Source organism: Eubalaena glacialis, chromosome 9, assembly GCF_028564815.1.
Source record: "Eubalaena glacialis isolate mEubGla1 chromosome 9, mEubGla1.1.hap2.+ XY, whole genome shotgun sequence".
Classification (NCBI taxonomy): domain Eukaryota; kingdom Metazoa; phylum Chordata; class Mammalia; order Artiodactyla; family Balaenidae; genus Eubalaena; species Eubalaena glacialis.
The window spans coordinates 100,802,342-100,819,766 of NC_083724.1; the positions used below are offsets into that span (position 1 = coordinate 100,802,342).

The 17,425-nt window shown below is 48.4% G+C and overlaps 1 protein-coding gene across 1 annotated transcript; it reads left to right on the plus strand.

Annotated features, from left to right (window-relative positions):
• Positions 1–9,918: 9,918 nt before the first annotated feature.
• On the plus strand, positions 9,919–16,678 carry LOC133097381 (cyclin-dependent kinase 20-like; the record flags this gene model as incomplete). Its single annotated transcript, XM_061199239.1, is given in 10 exon segments — positions 9,919–10,044; positions 10,396–10,434; positions 10,436–10,510; positions 12,637–12,825; positions 13,071–13,192; positions 13,383–13,445; positions 14,181–14,220; positions 14,222–14,305; positions 14,751–14,906; positions 16,389–16,678. Coding segments are annotated over 10 exon segments (1,092 nt in total), but the record flags the coding sequence as incomplete, so codon positions are not given.
• Positions 16,679–17,425: the final 747 nt, after the last annotated feature.

Genomic DNA, 17,425 nt, shown 5'->3' on the forward strand with positions numbered 1-17,425 from the left:
TGGTACTCTATATGCTCTGTTCTTCATCTTGCCTTTCTCACTTAACAGTACATCTTAGAAATCTTCCTATTATTGTAATAAAAAAGCATCCTTGTTCATTTTTAAGGTAGTGAGCATAATTTTTCATTTGATGGGTGTATCAGAATTTAGACAGTCTCCTATTGATTGGCATCTATGGTGTTTCTAATCTTTTGCTATTCAAACTATGCTTCAATGAATAACTTTGAACATGTCATTTCGCTGTGTGCAATATATCTGTTGGAGGTACTTCTAGAAGAGACCTTGCTGGGTCCAAGGGGTTATGCAGTTGTAATTTGATTAGCATTGCCAATGCTTCAGCAATATATGAAAGCTCCTGTTTTCCCACAGCATGACCAATGTGAGGCAGGAGATAGATGGGCTGCAGACTAGACATTTACAGCTGGCCTCCTGTTTGCCCTTCCTGGGGTGAGAAGAAGTTGTGCTCCAGGCCGGACATTCATAACCAGCCCCCTGTTTACATTCCCTGAAGCAAGAGATAAATGGGCTCCAGGACTACATATTTATGACTGGACTCCTGTCTATATTTTGAGATCTGCACCTCAGTATAAAAACCAGCAACAGAAATAGGGTAAATAACTGGACACTGGACATTTGTATGGCAGGGACAGAGTGGGACTAAACCCTGTTAAAAGATCAAGGGGGGGTCTGGGCAAGATAGCGGAAGAGTAAGACGCGGAGATCACCTTCCTTCCCACAGATACATTAGAAATACATCTACACGTGGAACTGCTCCTACAGAACACCCACTGAACACTGGCAGAAGACCTCAGACCTCCCAAAAGGCAAGAAACTCCCCATGTACTTGGGTAGGGCAAAAGAAAAAAGAAATAACAGAGACAAAAGAATAGGGATGGGACCTGCACCAGTGGGAGGGAGCTGTGAAGGAGGAAATGTTTCCACACACTAGGAAGCCCCTTCGCGGGCGGAGACTGCGGGTGGCAGAGGGGGGAAGCCTCGGAGCCACGGAGGAGAGCGCAGCCACAGGGGTGCGGAGGGCAAAGCGGAGAGATTCCCGCACGGAGGATGGGTGCCGAGTAGCACTCACCAGTCCGAGAGGCTTGTCTGCTCACCAGCCGGGGCAGGCAGGGGCTGGGAGCTGAGGCTCGGGCTTCGGTCGGATCCCAGGGAGAGGACTGGGATTGGCGGCGTGAACACAGCCTGAAGGGGTTAGTGCACCACAGCTAGCCGGGAGGGAGTCCGGGAAAAAGTCTGGAGCTGCCGAAGGGGCAAGAGACTTTTTCTTGCCCCTTTGTTTCACGGCGCGCAAGGAGAGGGGATTCAGAGCGCCGCCTAAACGAACTCCAGAGACGGGCGCGAGCCGCGGCTATCAGCGCGGACCCCAGAGACGGGCATGAGACGCTAAGGCTGCTGCTGCCGCCACCAAAAAGCCTGTGTGCAAGCACAGGTCACTATCCACACCGCCCCTCCCGGGAGCCTGTGCAGCCCGTCACTGCCAGGTTCCCGTGATCCAGGGACAACTTCCCCGGGAGAACGCACAGCGCGCCTCAGGCTGCTGCAACTTCCCGCCGGCCTCTGCCTCTGCAGGCTCGCCCCGCATCCGTTCCCCTCCCTCCCCCCAGCCTGAGTGAGCCAGAGCCCCCGAAGCAGCTGCTTCTTTAACCCCGTTCTGTCTGGGCGGGGAACAGACGCCCTCAGGCGACCTACACGCAGAGGTGGGTCCAAATCCAAAGCTGAACCCCGGGAGCTGTACGAACAAAGAAGAGAAAGGGAAATCTCTCCCAGCAGCCTCAGAAGCAGCGGATTAAAGCTCCACAAACAACTTGATGTGCCTGCATCTGTTGAATACCTGAATAGAGAACGAATCATCCCAAATTCAGGAGGTGGACTTTGGGAGCAGGATATATTAATTTTTCCCCTTTTCCGTTTTTTGTGACTGTATATGTGTATGCTTCTGGGTGAGATTTTGTCTGTATAGCTTTGCTTCCACCATTAGTCCTACGGTTTGGTCCGTCCGTTTTTTTTTGTTTGTTTTTGTTTTTACTTAAACAATTTTTTTTCTTAATAATTGTTTTCTTAATAATTTTTTCCTTATTTTCTATTTTGAAAAATTAAAAAAAAATTTTTTAATAAGTTTTTTCATATTTTTATTTTAAAAAATTAATAAATCTATTTTTAAAAATTAAAAAAAATTTTTCTTAATAAATTTATTCTTAATAATTTTTTTCTTATTTTTTATTATAATAGCTTTATTTTATTTTATTTTATTTTATCCTCTTTCTTTCTTTCTTTCTATTTTTTCTCCCTTTTATTCAGAGCCATGTGGATGAAAGGCTCTTGGTGCTCCAGCCAGGCATCAGGGCTGTGCCTCTGAGGTGGGAGAGGCAACTTCAGGACACTGGTCCACAAGAGACCTCCCAGCTCCACGTAATACCAAATGGCAAAAATCTCTCAGAGATCTCCATCTCAACATCAAGACCCAGCTTCACTCAACGACCAGCAAGCTACAGTGCTGGACACCCTATGCCAAACAACTAGCAAGACAGGAACACAGCCCCATCCATTAGCAGAGAGGCTGCCTAAAATCATAATAAGGCCACAGACACCCCAAAACACACCACCAGACGTGGACGTGCCCACCAGAAAGACAAGATCCAGCCTCATCCACCAGAACACAGGCACTAGTCCCCTTCACCAGGAAGCCTACACAACCCACTGAACCAACCTTAGCCACTGGGGACAGATACCAAAAACAACGGGAACTACGAACCTGCAGCCTGTGAAAAGGAGACCCCAAACACAGTAAGATAAGCAAAATGAGAAGACAAAAAAACACACAGCAGATGAAGGAGCAGGGTCAAAACACACCAGACCTAACAAATGAAGAGGAAATAGGTAGTCTACCTGAAAAAGAATTCAGAATAATGATAGTAAAGATGATCCAAAATCTTGGAAATAAAATAGACAAAATGCAAGAAACATTTAACAAGGACTTGGAAGAAATAAAGAGGAACCAAGCAATGATGAAAAACACAATAAATGAAATTAAAAATACTCTAGATGGGATCAATAGCAGAATAACTGAGGCAGAAGAACGGATAAGTGACCTGGAAGATAAAATAGTGGAAATAACTACTGCAGAGCAGAATAAAGAAAAAAGAATGTAAAGAACTGAGGACAGTCTCAGAGACCTCTGGGACAACATTAAACACACCAACATTCGAAATATAGGGGTCCCAGAAGAAGAAGAGAAAAAGAAAGTGACTGAGAAAATATTTGAAGAGATTATAGTTGAAAACTTCCCTAATATGGGAAAGGAAATAGTTAATCAAGGCCTGCAAGTACACAGAGTCCCATACAGGATAAATCCAAGGAGAACCACGCCAAGACACATATTAATCAAACTATCAAAAATTAAATATAAAGAAAACATATTAAAAGCAGCAAGGGAAAACAACAAATAACACACAAGGGAATCCCCATAAGGTTAACAGCTGATCTTTCAGCAGAAACTCTGCAAGCCAGAAGGGAGTGGCAGGATATACTTAAAGTGATGAAGGAGAAAAACCTACAACCAAGGTTACTCTACCCAGCAAGGATCTCATTCAGATTTGATGGAGAAATTAAAACCTTTACAGACAAGCAAAAGCTGAGAGAGTTCAGCACCACCAAACCAGCTTTACAACAAATGCTAAAGGAACTTCTCTAGGCAAGAAACACAAGAGAAGGAAAACACCTACAATAACAAACCCAAAACATTTAAGAAAATGCGAATAGGAACATACATATCGATAATTACCTTAAATGTAAATGGATTAAATGCTCCCACCAAAAGACACAGACTGGCTGAATGGATACAAAAACAAGACCCATATGTATGCTGTCTACAAGAGACCCACTTCAGACCTAGGGACACATACAGACTGAAAGTGAGGGGATGGAAAAAGATATTCCATGCAAATGGAAATCAAAAGAAAGCTGGAGTAGCAATTCTCATATCAGACAAAATAGACTTTAAAATAAAGACTATTACAAGAGACAAAGAAGGACACTATATAATGATCAAGGGATCGATCCAAGAGGAATGTATAACAATTGTAAATATTTATGCACCCAACATAGGAGCACCTCAATACATAAGGCAAATACTAACAGCCATAAAAGAGGAAATCGACAGTAACACAATCATAGTAGGGGACTTTAACACCTCACTTTCACCAATGGACAGATCATCCAAAATGAAAATAAATAAGGAAACACAAGCTTTAAATGATACATTAAACAAGATGGACTTAATTGATATTTATAGGACATTCCACCCCAAAACAACAGAATACACATTTTTCTCAAGTGCTCATGGAACATTCTCCAGGATAGATCATATCTTGGGTCAGAAATCAAGCCTTGGTAAATTTAAGAAGATTGAAGTTGTATCAAGTATCTTTTCTGACCACAATGCTATGAGATTAGAAATGAATTACAGGGAAAAAAACGTAAAAAACACAAACACATGGAGGCTACACAATACGTTACTAAATAGATCACTGAAGAAAGCAAAGAGGAAATCAAGAAATACCTAGAGACAAATGACAATGAAAACACGACGATCCAAAACCTATGCATGCAGCAAAAGCAGTTCTAAGAGGGCAGTTTATAGCTATACAAGCCTACCTCAAGAAACAAGAAAAATCTCAAGTAAACAATCTAACCTTACACCAAAAGGAACTAGAGAAAGAAGAGCAAACAAAACCCAAAGTTAGTAGAAGGAAAGAAATCATGAAGATCAGATCAGAAATAAATGAAAAAGAAATGAAACGATAGCAAAGATCAATAAAACTAAAAGCTGGTTCTTGGAGAAGATAAACAAAATTGATAAACCATTAGCCAGACTCATCAAGAAAAAAAGGGAGAAGACTCAAATCAATAGAGTTAGAAATGAAAAATGAGAAGTAACAACTGACACTGCAGAAATATAAAGGATCATGAGAGATTACTGCAAGCAACTTTATGCCAATAAATTGGACAACCTGGAAGAAATGGACAGATTCTTAGAAATGTACAACCTTCTGAGACTGAACCAGGAAGAAATAGAAAATATGAACAGACCAATCACAAGCACTGAAATTGAAACTGTGATTAAAAATCTTCCAAGAGACAAAAGCCCAGGACCAGATGGCTTCACAGGCGAATTCTATCAAACATTTACAGAAGATCTAACACCTATCCTTCTCAAACTCTTCCAAAATATTGCAGAGGGAGGAACACTCCCCAATTCATTCTACGAGGGCACCATCACCCTGATACCAAAACCAGACAAAGATGTCACAAAGAAAGAAAACTACAGGCCAATATCACTGATGAACATAGATGCAAAAATCCTCAACAAAATACTAGCAAACAGAATCCAACAGCACATTAAAAGGATCATACACCATGATCAAGTGAGGTTTATTCCAGGAATGCAAGGATTCTTCAATATACGCAAATCAATCAACGTGATACATCATATTAACAAATTGAAGGAGAAAAACCATATGATCATCTCAATAGATGCAGAGAGAGCTTTCGACAAAATTCAACACCCATTTATGATAAAAGCCCTGCAGAAAGTAGGCATAGAGGGAACTTTCCTCAACATAATAAAGGCCATATATGACAAACCCACAGCCAACATTGTCCTCAATGGTGAAAAACTGAAACCATTTCCACTAAGATCAGGAACAAGACAAGGTTGCCCACTCTCACCACTATTATTCAACATAGTTTTGGAAGTGTTAGCCACAGCAATCAGAGAAGAAAAAGAAATAAAAGGAATCCAAATCGGAAAAGAAGAAGTAAAGCTGTCACTGTTTGCAGATGACATGACACTATACATAGAGAATCCTAAAGATGCTACCAGAAAACTACTAGAGCTAATCAATGAATTTGGTAAAGTAGCAGGATACAAAATTAATGCACAGAAATCTCTGGCATTCTTATACACTAGTGATAAAAAATCTGAAAGTGAAATTAAGAAAACACTCCCATTTACCATTGCAACAAAAAGAATAAAATATCTAGGAATAAACCTACCTAAGGAGACAAAAGACCTGTATGCAGAAAATTATAGGACACTGATGAAAGAAATTAAAGATGATACAAATAGATGGAGAGATATACCATGTTCTTGGATTGGAAGAATCAACATTGTGAAAATGACTCTGCTACCCAAAGCAATCTACAGATTCAATGCAATCCCTATCAAACTACCACTGGCATTTTTCACAGAACTAGAACAAAAAATTTCACAATTTGTATGGAAACACAAAAGACCCCGAATAGCCAAAGCAATCTTGAGAACGAAAAATGGAGCTGGAGGAATCAGGCTCCCTGACTTCAGACTATATTACAAAGCTACAGTAATCAAGACAGTTTGGTACTGGCACAAAAACAGAAATATAGATCAATGGAACAGGATAGAAAGCCCAGAGATAAACCCACGCACATATGGTCACCTTATCTTTGATAAAGGAGGCAAGCATATGCAGTGGAGAAAAGACAGCCTCTTCAATAAGTGGTGCTGGGAAAATTGGACAGGTACATGTAAAAGTATGAAATTAGAACACTCCCTGACACCATACACAAAAATAAACTCAAAATGGATTAAAGACCTAAGTGTAAGGCCAGACACTATCAAACACTTAGAGGAAAACGTAGGCAGAACACTCTATGACATAAATCACAGCAAGATCCTTTTTGACCCACCTCCTAGAGAAACGGAAATAAAAACCAAAATAAACAAATGGGACCTAATGAAACTTAAAGGTTTTGCACAGCAAAGGAAACCATAAACAAGACCAGAAGACAACCCTCAGAATGGGAGAAAATATTTGCAATGAAGCAACGGACAAAGGATTAATCTCCAAGATTTACAAGCAGCTCATGCAGCTCAATAACATAAAAACAAACAACCCAATCCAAAAATGGGCAGAAGACCTAAATAGACATTTCTCCAAAGAAGATATACAGATTGCCAACAGACACATGAAAGAATGCTCAACATCATTAATCATTAGAGAAATGCAAGTCAAAACTACAATGAGATATCATCTCACTCCAGTCAGAATGGCCCTCATCAAAAAATCTAGAAACAATAAATGCTGGAGAGGGTGTGGAGAAAAGGGAACACTGTTGCAGTGTTGGTGGGAATGTAAATTGATACAGCCACTATGGAGAACAGTATGGAGGTTCCTTAAAAAACTAAAAATAGAACTACCATACGACCCAGCAATCCCACTACTGAGCATATACCCTGAGAAAACCATAATTCAAAAAGAGTCATGTACCAAAATGTTCATTGCAGCTCTATTTACAATAGCCAGGACATGGAAGCAACCTAAGTGTCCATCATCGGATGAATGGATAAAGAAGATGTGGCACATATATACAATGGAATATTACTCAGCCATAAAAAGAAATGAAATGGAGGTATTTGTAGTTGAGGTGGATGGAGTTAGAGTCTGTCATACAGAGTGAAGTAAGTCAGAAAGAGAAAAACAAATACAGTATGCTAACACATATATATGGACTCTAAGGAGGAAAAAAAAAAGGTCATGAAGAACCTAGTGGCAAGACTGGAATAAAGACACAGACCTACTAGAGAATGGACTTGAGCATATGGGGAGGGGGAGGGGTGAGATGTGACAGGGTGAGAGAGTGGCATGGACATATATACACTACCAAATGTAAAATAGATAGCTAGTGGGAAGCAGCCGCATAGCACAGGGAGATCAGCTCGGTGCTATGTGACCACCTAGAGGGGTGGGATAGGGAGGGTGGGACGGAGGGAGATGCAAGAGGGAAGAGATATGGGAACATATGTATATGTATAACTGATTCACTTTGTTATAAAGCTGAAACTAACAAAAAAAATAACATATGATGACTTTCTAAGAATTCGAAAGCATAGAAACAAAAAGGCAGGAACAGAAGTCATTCATAAGTCACTAGCTAGAAGCAATCACTATTAACTCCTTGCCTATTTTCTCACATTATTATTACTGTTATAATTAGTGTTAATTACTATTTTACATGACTGAGACTGTGCTAGACCTGCCAATTCTTTTTTTTTTTTTCTTATTTTGCTTAATACCATATCACGAGCATTTCTCCTTGTGATTAAAAGCTTTAAAAAATATTTTAAAAAGCATTAAATATTACAACATAATCTTTTAGTGATGGCACACTACTCTTTCAAATACATGTGTCACAATTAATTCAACATCCCCATTATGGCGGACAACTTTAGCTATCACGTTTTGCTGCAAGAAGCATCTTTACATATACATTTAAAAATATATATACATTTTTAAATATTTTTTTAAAAATTAATAAATTAATTTTTGGCTGCAAAAAAAAAAAAAAGATCAAGGGGTCATACATTTCCCACCCTTGGAGCACATGTGCAGAAAGGCTCGTTGAGAGTCTAAAGGGAGGGGGCACCACCCCATAATATGTGATGCTAAGGTCATCCCATAGGCCTCTGGGCTGTAATCCATCTTGGAAAAAGGTTGCGCATGCACGTTGGGGAGGGTCCTAGGGCAGGTCAGGTGTGGAAAAGGAAACCAGATAATTGGCCAAAGGTACACAAAGACCCAGAAGAACTGCCCTATATAAATGACTTAACCTCCTCTTTACTGTGCTCCTCCTCATTAGGGAGGACACCCACGCCCTTTGTCTCCAGGTGTGCATCTCTGCCTTGCTTCTGTCTTAACTAAACAAACTGTTTCTCTGTGTGCTCTCCCACTTGTTGTTGTTGTGCTGTGTCTCTAATAATAAACTTTGTACCTGTTTTTACAGTTTTGCCTCCATGAGAAATGCATTTTTCACAGGGGGCAAGAGCCAAGGGGTGGTGGCTAGGATTCCTGGTTTCATCCAGGCTACCCAGGTTCAATTCCTGGGCATGGAATTAAGATCTTGCTTCACGCCACCACTCACTGCTGCCTCTCCAAGATTAAATGGACTGTTAGATCTGAGATCTTTAGCTATCCCAAAGATGGAAAATTGTAGATTATTTCACATTTATCTCATTGTGTATGAGATTGAGCACCTTTTCAGAAGTTTAAAAAGCTAATTGTGTTTTTTGTCAACATCCTTTCATGGCATGAACGTCTTAAAAATCACTCAGGCTGCAAATTCCTCCAAATGTTTCCTCATGAGAAGCCCTTAGACATGGACTTTCCGGGTCAGAGTTTTTACTCTTTAAACGTTGTCTTTACATGTTGCCAACTGACGCTCCCTCCACAATGCAGACCCGAACCCGTCTCGCTTCAATCATCATTGGCTTTGGGGCTCATAGGTGGAAATGGCACCTGTAGGTTCTCACAGGTGGAAGCTTGCACCTCTAGGTATGGGGGCGAGGGTACCCTGACCTGCCGGAGTAGCCGGCCCCACCCCGTCACCTTTCGGCCACGCCCTCGGCGCCGCGGTCCCGCCCCCGGCTGTGCGGCCCTGCCCCGTGCCCCGTCCGCCCCGCTGAGTGCCCCGCCCGCCTCGCTGAGTGCCCCGCCTCCACCCCGGAGAGCGGCTCCACCCTCCCGCCTATGTAGCCCGCTCCCAAGGCTGTTCCGCCTTGCTCCCTGGCTGCATGCCCCCGCCCCTCTGCGTATCCTGGCGTCACTCGTCACGTGACGCCCGGCAGTGCCGCGAGGGGTCGGCCGTGGCTCTCGCTCCCGCTGGCAAGGTCTGCGCACGGGTGATTTCCGCCGAATGAAGCGCACTGAGGCGTGATGGCGAGGGGCTAGAGGAAGGCGCAGACAGGCCTGGACGCCGCCTGTAGCTGCCTTCGGCCTCCCGGCCTCTGCGCTCTTTCCTGCGCCGTTGCTAGGCAGCCGCATCTGGGCGCGGGAGGCAGGGCGGGCTAATGCGGAAAGCTAGGGGTGCCGGGGAGGGGCTGTGATTGCAGAGGGTCCGGGTGTCTGGCAGAGGGCTATAGAGCAGTACTGCATCCTGGGCCGCATTGGGGAGGGCGTGCACGGCATCGTCTTCAAGGCCAAGCACGTGGAGGTGAGCACCCAGCCCTTCCTCCTTCGGTTCCATTGAGATCTACCCGTTGTCCCGACCCACGCTTGGGCTCCTGCCTCCCCGCAGCTTTTCGTGGCGTGCTCCCGCCTCCTTTGCTCTCTTGAGTGGACGGCGTCCAGCAACCAGCGGTGCTTTCTTCGGGCGAGTGACCCCTAGGAGCGTGGCGTGGATGTCTCTGAGCTATTTGCTCAGCGCTGCGCCTGCTGGCCCTGATTTCCCTCCAGCACGGGGTGGGGGGTGCGTCCCACCCCCACGAGGGCCTCAGGCCTCGGCGTTGCATCCCCTTTTCCAGCCGGGGTTGGGCCTGCAGTGTCTGCGTCCTGTCCCAAACAGACTGGAGAGATCGTTGCCCTCAAGAAGGTGGCCCTGCGGGCGGCTGGAGGATGGCATCCCCAACCAGGCCCTGCGGGAGATCAAGGCCTTGCAGGAGATCGAGGACAGTCAGTATGTGAGTGGCGCTGGTGTTCTGAGGTGCTGGTTCCCGCCCTCCTCCACTCACTCCCACTCTGAGGTCCTGCAGTCACTCTGTTCACTCATTTGCTTCCTCACCCCTCACTCACTCCCTTTCTTCTCCACTTGTTCACCCTCATTCACCCAATTACTTCACTCATTCATTCCCTCTCGTTCACTCGCTTATTTCTTCGCGTACTCGTTCGCTCATTCACTAACTTATCCCTTTTTTCTCAAAACACTTGGTGATTTCTGATGATAATGATAATTGCCACCTATTGAGCTCCTGTTATGTTCTGCATGCCAGGTTAACTGCTTTATGTATATTGTCCTTCTGAGTTTTGTCCTCTGCTCCGCAAGGCACGTTCAGGCTCTCCCTATCTCAGGCCAGGGGAGGAGGCGCAGCCACCAGCTTATGGGTGCTCAGCTTGTTCCGCTTGTCTGTGGAGGCTTTGGCCCAGGTCTGATCGCAGAATCAGGACGGTTTAACATTGGGGCCTCCCATAGACTCTACCCTCTACTGGCTACTGGCAACACAGAAACCAGCCCCTACCCTGCTCTTGAGAACTGAAGTGTGGTAGGGGAGATGGACAAAGGCTACAGCGCCCATCTGGCCTGGTTTGTGCTGTGACAGGCCTGGGAGGGGCTGTGGGCACACGAGGAGAGACACCTCACACACCCAGTTTCATTCTCTTTGTGGTATTCTCTCTTGTCCATGTCCTGAGTAGAGGATGTGCTTAACTTCCTGGGGAGTGACAAGGGTAGGTCCACCCACCTAAGGGTGGGTGATACTCTGACTTGTTTCTTATTCTCTGGAGATGTCCTTGATATATTGGGTGACACAAGCATGTTATAAAACTGTGTCTGTCATCTTGGTTTTGTATGAAAATATTTTGTATATGTATACGAAGACATGTCTGTGTGTGCCATGTCTCTTGTAAAGTCTGGTGGAATAGACTCCTAAGGTTGACTGTAGGTGATAGGATTTTTCTTTTGCTGTTTTTTTCATTATAATTTTGGGTATTATCTGAATGTATTTGTTTGTCCCAATCTGTAAAATGAGTGTCTACTACCCTCAACATCAGAAAAACAGCAATATGGCCATTCTTGTTTTTTGAGGAAAGTAAAAGGGCTTTGCTGACAGCTTGTGTGTGGGAGAGGTGGAGGGCCCATAGGAAGCTGGTGATACGGTCCCATGTCCTGTGCATCAGCAGGCCTGAAGAGTCTACCTTCAAAACACTCCAGATCTTACCCTGGCCCAGGCCATCCTCACCTCTCATCAGAACAACTACAGCAGGCTCCCCTGCCCCCCTGCCCCCCCGCCCCCCCGCCACTGCCTCCACTCCACAGTCAAAAAATGTACATGAAATCATCCACTCCCTGGCTTGAAAAGCTCCAGAGGCTTCTCTTCACTCTGAAAGAACTGTCACCATCTGCTTCCACCCCGCTCCAGCCTCTTTTTTCATTCACAACTTCTTAAGTGTCTCTCCCGTGATAAGCACTGTCTAGGCTCCAGGAGTACAGAACAGAGCAGCCTCCTTCCTGTTCTTGCCTCCGGGCCTTGTGTTTGCTGTCCCCTGGCCCAGAGCTCCTTCCCAGATGCCTTCTCTTCTTTCTTCATGAGAATCTTCATCAAAATACCCTATACGTTTGTTGTTTGGTCATTTGTCAGTCATTTGTCCCCTGAGCTCCTTCAAGTCCTTCAGGACCCACCAGCCCTTGCTCCTGTTCACTACTGTGCAGCCTGCCCTTGTGACCTTGTGGGCCCTCAGGAAGTATATGTGACATGTCTCCTGCTCTCCCAGTGCTGGGAGTTGTGATCACCTGTGTGTGTGTGTGTTTCCAGGTGATTTTCCAGTTCGTGGGCTGGGTGGGGGACCAGACACTGCCCTAAGTCGCCTTTCTTAGACCTCCTTTTCCCTGAGTGTTTACTGGAGCATTAGAGTAGGGACTTGCCTTCTCCTGGGAGAGGGAAGCAAGAGATCACCAAGCTCCCTGATTCTGAGCTCAGATCTCATGCCACCATCTCTGCCTGCCTGGTCCTCTGTTGGTGCAAGGGCTGAGGGTCCCAGAGAGAGTCTGAGCCATGTGAGTCTGGAGGCTGACGGGATGCCCCGCTTGCAGGTGGTACAGCTGAAGGCCGTGTTCCCGCATGGCGCAGGCTTCGTGCTGGCCTTCGAGTTCATGCTGTCAGATCTGGCTGAGGTGGTGCGCCACGCCCAGAGGCCGCTGACCCAGGTGCAGGTCAAGAGCTACCTGCAGATGCTGCTCAAGGGGGTCGCTTTCTGCCATGCCAACAACATTGTACATCGGGTCAGTTCCAGCATGGGCTGGGGTGGGACTGGGGGGGTGGCTGGGCTGTGCGTAGGCCAGCCCTTGATGAAGGGCATGGTTAGAAAAGGGACAGAGGGGGCAGGGCCTATGGGTAGGAGGCCAGGGCTGGGGCCCTGGAGGAGGTCGGGTCTTGCGCTGACCTGGGTGCCCAGCCTGCCAAGCCCTCCTGTCCCGAGGTCCTGTGGGGGCTCTGGAGGAACTGATGCCTCTTTGGGTGCTCTCAGAACCTGAAACCAGCCAACCTGCTTATCAGTGCCTCGGGCCAGCTCAAGATAGCGGACTTTGGCCTGGCCCGGGTCTTTTCCCCAGATGGCAGCCGTCTCTACACGCACCAGGTGGCCACCAGGTAGGGAGGACCAGTTCCCAAGCAGGACCTGGCAATAGACAGGCCCCAACCCTCCTGCTGGGAAGAGATGCTTCTGGACCTTCTGTCCAAACAGTGCTCTTGGGGCTGGTGTGGGGGCCAGGATGACCTTCCGAGGCAGCTTCCTGACAGACCGGTGACCTGGCTGTGACCACCTGCCCTCCTCTCACAGGTGGTACCGAGCCCCTGAGCTCCTGTATGGTGCCCGCCAGTATGATCAGGGTGTCGACCTGTGGTGAGACTCCTATGGGCTGGGCCAGGGGGAGTGTGGGTCGTTGGGTCACCTTTTCCTCCTGGGCATTGAGGTCTCTAAGCCATTTGGGGGTTTTCCTGCTGTGAGCTCTAGGTTGCCATGGGGGTGTCTCCCCTGGTTAGAGTATCTCTGAGGAGTTTGGGATCAGTGTTCCTCCCCATGACAGTTTTGAGCTGGGAGGGGTCAAGTGGGATCAGAGTGGTTGTCCCAGTAGGAAGCTTCTGGGCTGAGGTCGGGGAGGTGGTCCGAGGCATGGGGCGTCTAAGCTGCTATGCAGGGGGTGATATCCCAGGACGCAATGTTCCTGAGCTATCTAGAGGCCTGGGTCCCTGGATATGAAGGCCCTGAACCTTTATTTGGGGTAGGATGGTTTGTATATGCCTAAGAGTCTGAGATTTGGGGGCCGTTTTGGAGTCTGCCCCAGAATGGGAGGAGGTGGCAGTGTGTCCCAGAATGTGAGGCTCTGAGAAGTCTCAGAACTGTTGAGGGGTTGATGTGTGTTCCAGAGTTGAGGCCTGAGAGCTGTTTAGAGAGGGGGATATGCTCCGTGTTCTAGGCTTGAAGTCTTTGACTGTTTGGGGATCTGTATCCTTAGCTATGAAGCCTGAAGGCTACTTTGTGGGTATCTTGACCACAGTGTGAGGTGTGGGTGCTGGTGTGGGGAGATCTGTTTCCATGGTGTGAGATCTCTGAGTTGTTTGGGTTCTGTATCTGCAGGGCTGTGGGCTGCATCCTGGGGGAGCGGTTGAACGGGTCCCCCCCTTTTCCCAGGGGAGAATGACATTGAACAGCTTTGCTGTGTGCTTCGAATCTTGGGCACCCCCTGTCCTCAAGTCTGGCCGGTTTGCAGGGGCCTACAGTGGGGAGGGGTGGGGGCGGGTGGCTTCTATTACCCCAATAGCTAGTGACTCCCCTGCCCCGCACCTTCTCTCTCGTGGCCCCATGCCTCCTTGACTTCCCGGACCTCGGTCCTGGCCCAGCGTGGGGTCTCCTCCACCCCTGCCCTGCTGGAGGTACGAGGGCCAGGGCCCAAGCCCTATCCCTTCCCACCCGTCCCCAGCACACACGCATCCAAACTGAGCTGGGCATGGAGCAGGCGCCTGAGATGTGGAGGAAGGACTGAAGGACTGAGTGAGCACGTGATGTCATGAGTGACGTGTGAGCAGGGGTGCATGGATGGGGGAGTGATGAGTGAATGGGAGCAGGTAGGTGACAGGGAGCGAGAACTGACACCTAACAGGGCTGGCGGGGTGGATGCCGGCCCTGATGGACCCCCTTCTCCTCCAGGAGATCAAGGACCTGCCTGACTACAACAAGATCTCCTTCAAGGAGCAGGCTCCCGTGCCCCTGGAGGAGGTGCTGCCCTATGCCTCTCCCCAGGCCTTGGACCTGCTGGGGCATTTCCTCCTCTACCCTCCACGCCAGCGCATTGCAGCCTCCCAGGTAGGGTGACACCCGTTGCCCTGACCCTCCTTGTCCGTGTCCTTTTGACCAGGCAGGTTGAGATTCTCAGAAGCTGTGATGGGCTGGGACCAGAACCCCTGGAGCCAGGGGTAGGAGGGTGCAGGGCAGGTGTGCCTCTCCTGAGTGGACCCTAGAGCGGACCCTAGAGGGCAGGTGGCCAGGGTGGCCCATTAGAAGGGCATGCACACCTCGCAGAAGAGCGAGTCTTGGGTTATTGGTGACTCGCTTCTTCGTCCCTTCATTCCTTCAACAAGAATTTACTAGCATCTGGCACGTGCTGAGCATTGTCCTGGACCCGGATCCAGAGTGAACAGACGTGGCTTGTGCCTGCGGGGTCTCCACCCTGTGGTGAGGCAGGGCCGTCAGTCTGTGGGAGCTGAGGGGAGGGATGTTGGGACTGACTTTGGGGTCATGCAAGGCTTCCTGGAGAAGGGCAGGTTTAAGCATGGGGAGCTGTTTTCCCAAGAGAAATGATGAGCAGAGGCCTGGAGAGGAGGACCCAGGAGGGGTGGGTCGTGGCTGGAAGGCAGGGGAGGAGGGGAGGACCATGGGCTGATGGCCGATGGTGTGAGGGCCTCTGTCGGGTGTATCTGTCCATCTGGCCTCATGGCAGCCTCCCCTCCCTGCCCTCGGCACTAGCAGTGTGTGTTTACACATGCCCCTGGCGAGCTCCCATGTCAGCAGCGCCTTCAGAGTGTACTGAGGCCAACTGACCACCTCTCAGCCCCCTGCTGCTGCCCCCATTCTAAGCGGCTCCCCCCCATTGCCTCCCAGAATCTGCTTCTCCTGCCCATTTAGTCTTTCCTCCACGTGGCACAGAGAGGGACCTTGTCCAGGTAGGCTGTCGCATCCTCGCCTGCAGGGCCCTCCTGGGGCTCCCTCAGAGGAGAAGCCAGGTCCTAGTGGCCCACAGCCATCACACATTTGGGGCCATCACCTCTGTGACTCTGCCAGCTCCCATTCCCCTTGCTCACTCCCCTCGGGCCCCAGGGCTTCTCCATGTCCTGGGGGTCTGTGCATTTCTGTCCCTAGGCCTCACTCATTCACCTTTCAGGTCTCTGCTTGAGCGCCACCTCCCAGGGGCCTCCCTTCACCATTCTTCAGGCCTGCAGCCCCTCCAGTATTCCTCATCCCCCCCTCATCCTTTCTCTTTCCCACAGCACTAATCATTTGATGCACTGTTTGTCTTACTTCTTTATCGTGTTTATTACCCCCACCCCTCACTATGTGGAAAACTTGAAGGCAGAGCTCTTTGTTCTGTGTACCGCTGCATCTCCTGTCTCTGGAGCAGTGCGCAAACAGGGAGCACTCCGAGGTGTTGGAGTCACCTGAACGATGAGCAGATGAAGGAAACATCCTCTCCAGGGCAATGTTCACGTCTCCTCCTCGGAGGGAAGTGGCTGAAGCTGGGACGGGGAGGTGACCAGTTTCCTTTTGCTGCCCCTCACTTGCTACCCTCAGGCCCTCCTGCACCAGTACTTCTTCACAGCTCCCCTGCCTGCCCACCCCTCGGAGCTGCCGATTCCTCAGCGCCCAGGGGGACCTGCCCTCAAGGCCCCCCCAGGACCCCCTCACGTCCATGACCTCCACGTGGACCGGCCTCTCGAGGAGTCGCTGTTGAACCCGGAGCTGATTCGGCCCTTCATCCTGGAGGGCTGAGACGTTGGGCCTGGCCCCACCGGCGTGTCCCCCACTTCCCTCCCCAGGACAAGCCAGGCCTCTTGTTCTTCTGCTCCGGCCTGATTCGACCACAGTGGTCCTGCTCCTGGCCAGGCCATCCAGCCTCAGCAGAGGGGACCCTCGGCCTGTGCTGTCGGCCTCCCATCTGTTGCTGGTAACAGATCCATCCGAAGGAGGCAGTGAGTTCCGCTGCCATGCCTGCCATGGGGCTGGTTCTCTAGTTGCTGCCTTCCTGGTCAGGGACAGTCCTGGTAGAGCCATTTGGGGGAGCGCTGAGTGTAGGATGTCCTCATGTCGGAAATCCAAGTGGGAGGGAAAGTTTGGTTTGATTTTGTTCTCAGAGACATTAAACACTAGTTCACTTTTGAGATTTATTATAAAAACCCCCGGTAGTTCTACGTGATGTATGCTCCTCTTCCTTTCCAGTTGAGGGAAGTGGCTGAGGTAGCATCATCCCCTGGCCCTTGCTTCTCTGTGGTCACTGGGAAAGTGGCCCCATTCATGGCTACTTTAGCCTTGGGGGATTGCTAGGTGCTTCATGTGACAGAGCTCCCTTTTGGAGGTGAGTTGGCGGAAATCAGGACCCAGGAATGGCTCAAGTTGGGGACCCAATAAGTGACCCTCCACACCTTAAGCTGGTTTACCAACATCACCCTCAGGATACGGGTGAGCCTGGACCACACGGGCCTCCTCTTTACTCAGAGATACTGGGCAAATAAGAAGGCAGACATTCCTGGAAGTCATTTGTTAATTCAGTAAATCCCAATACAATCTGAACTGGCTCTTGTTTTTCTTATTAAATAATTTGGTAAGCCAAT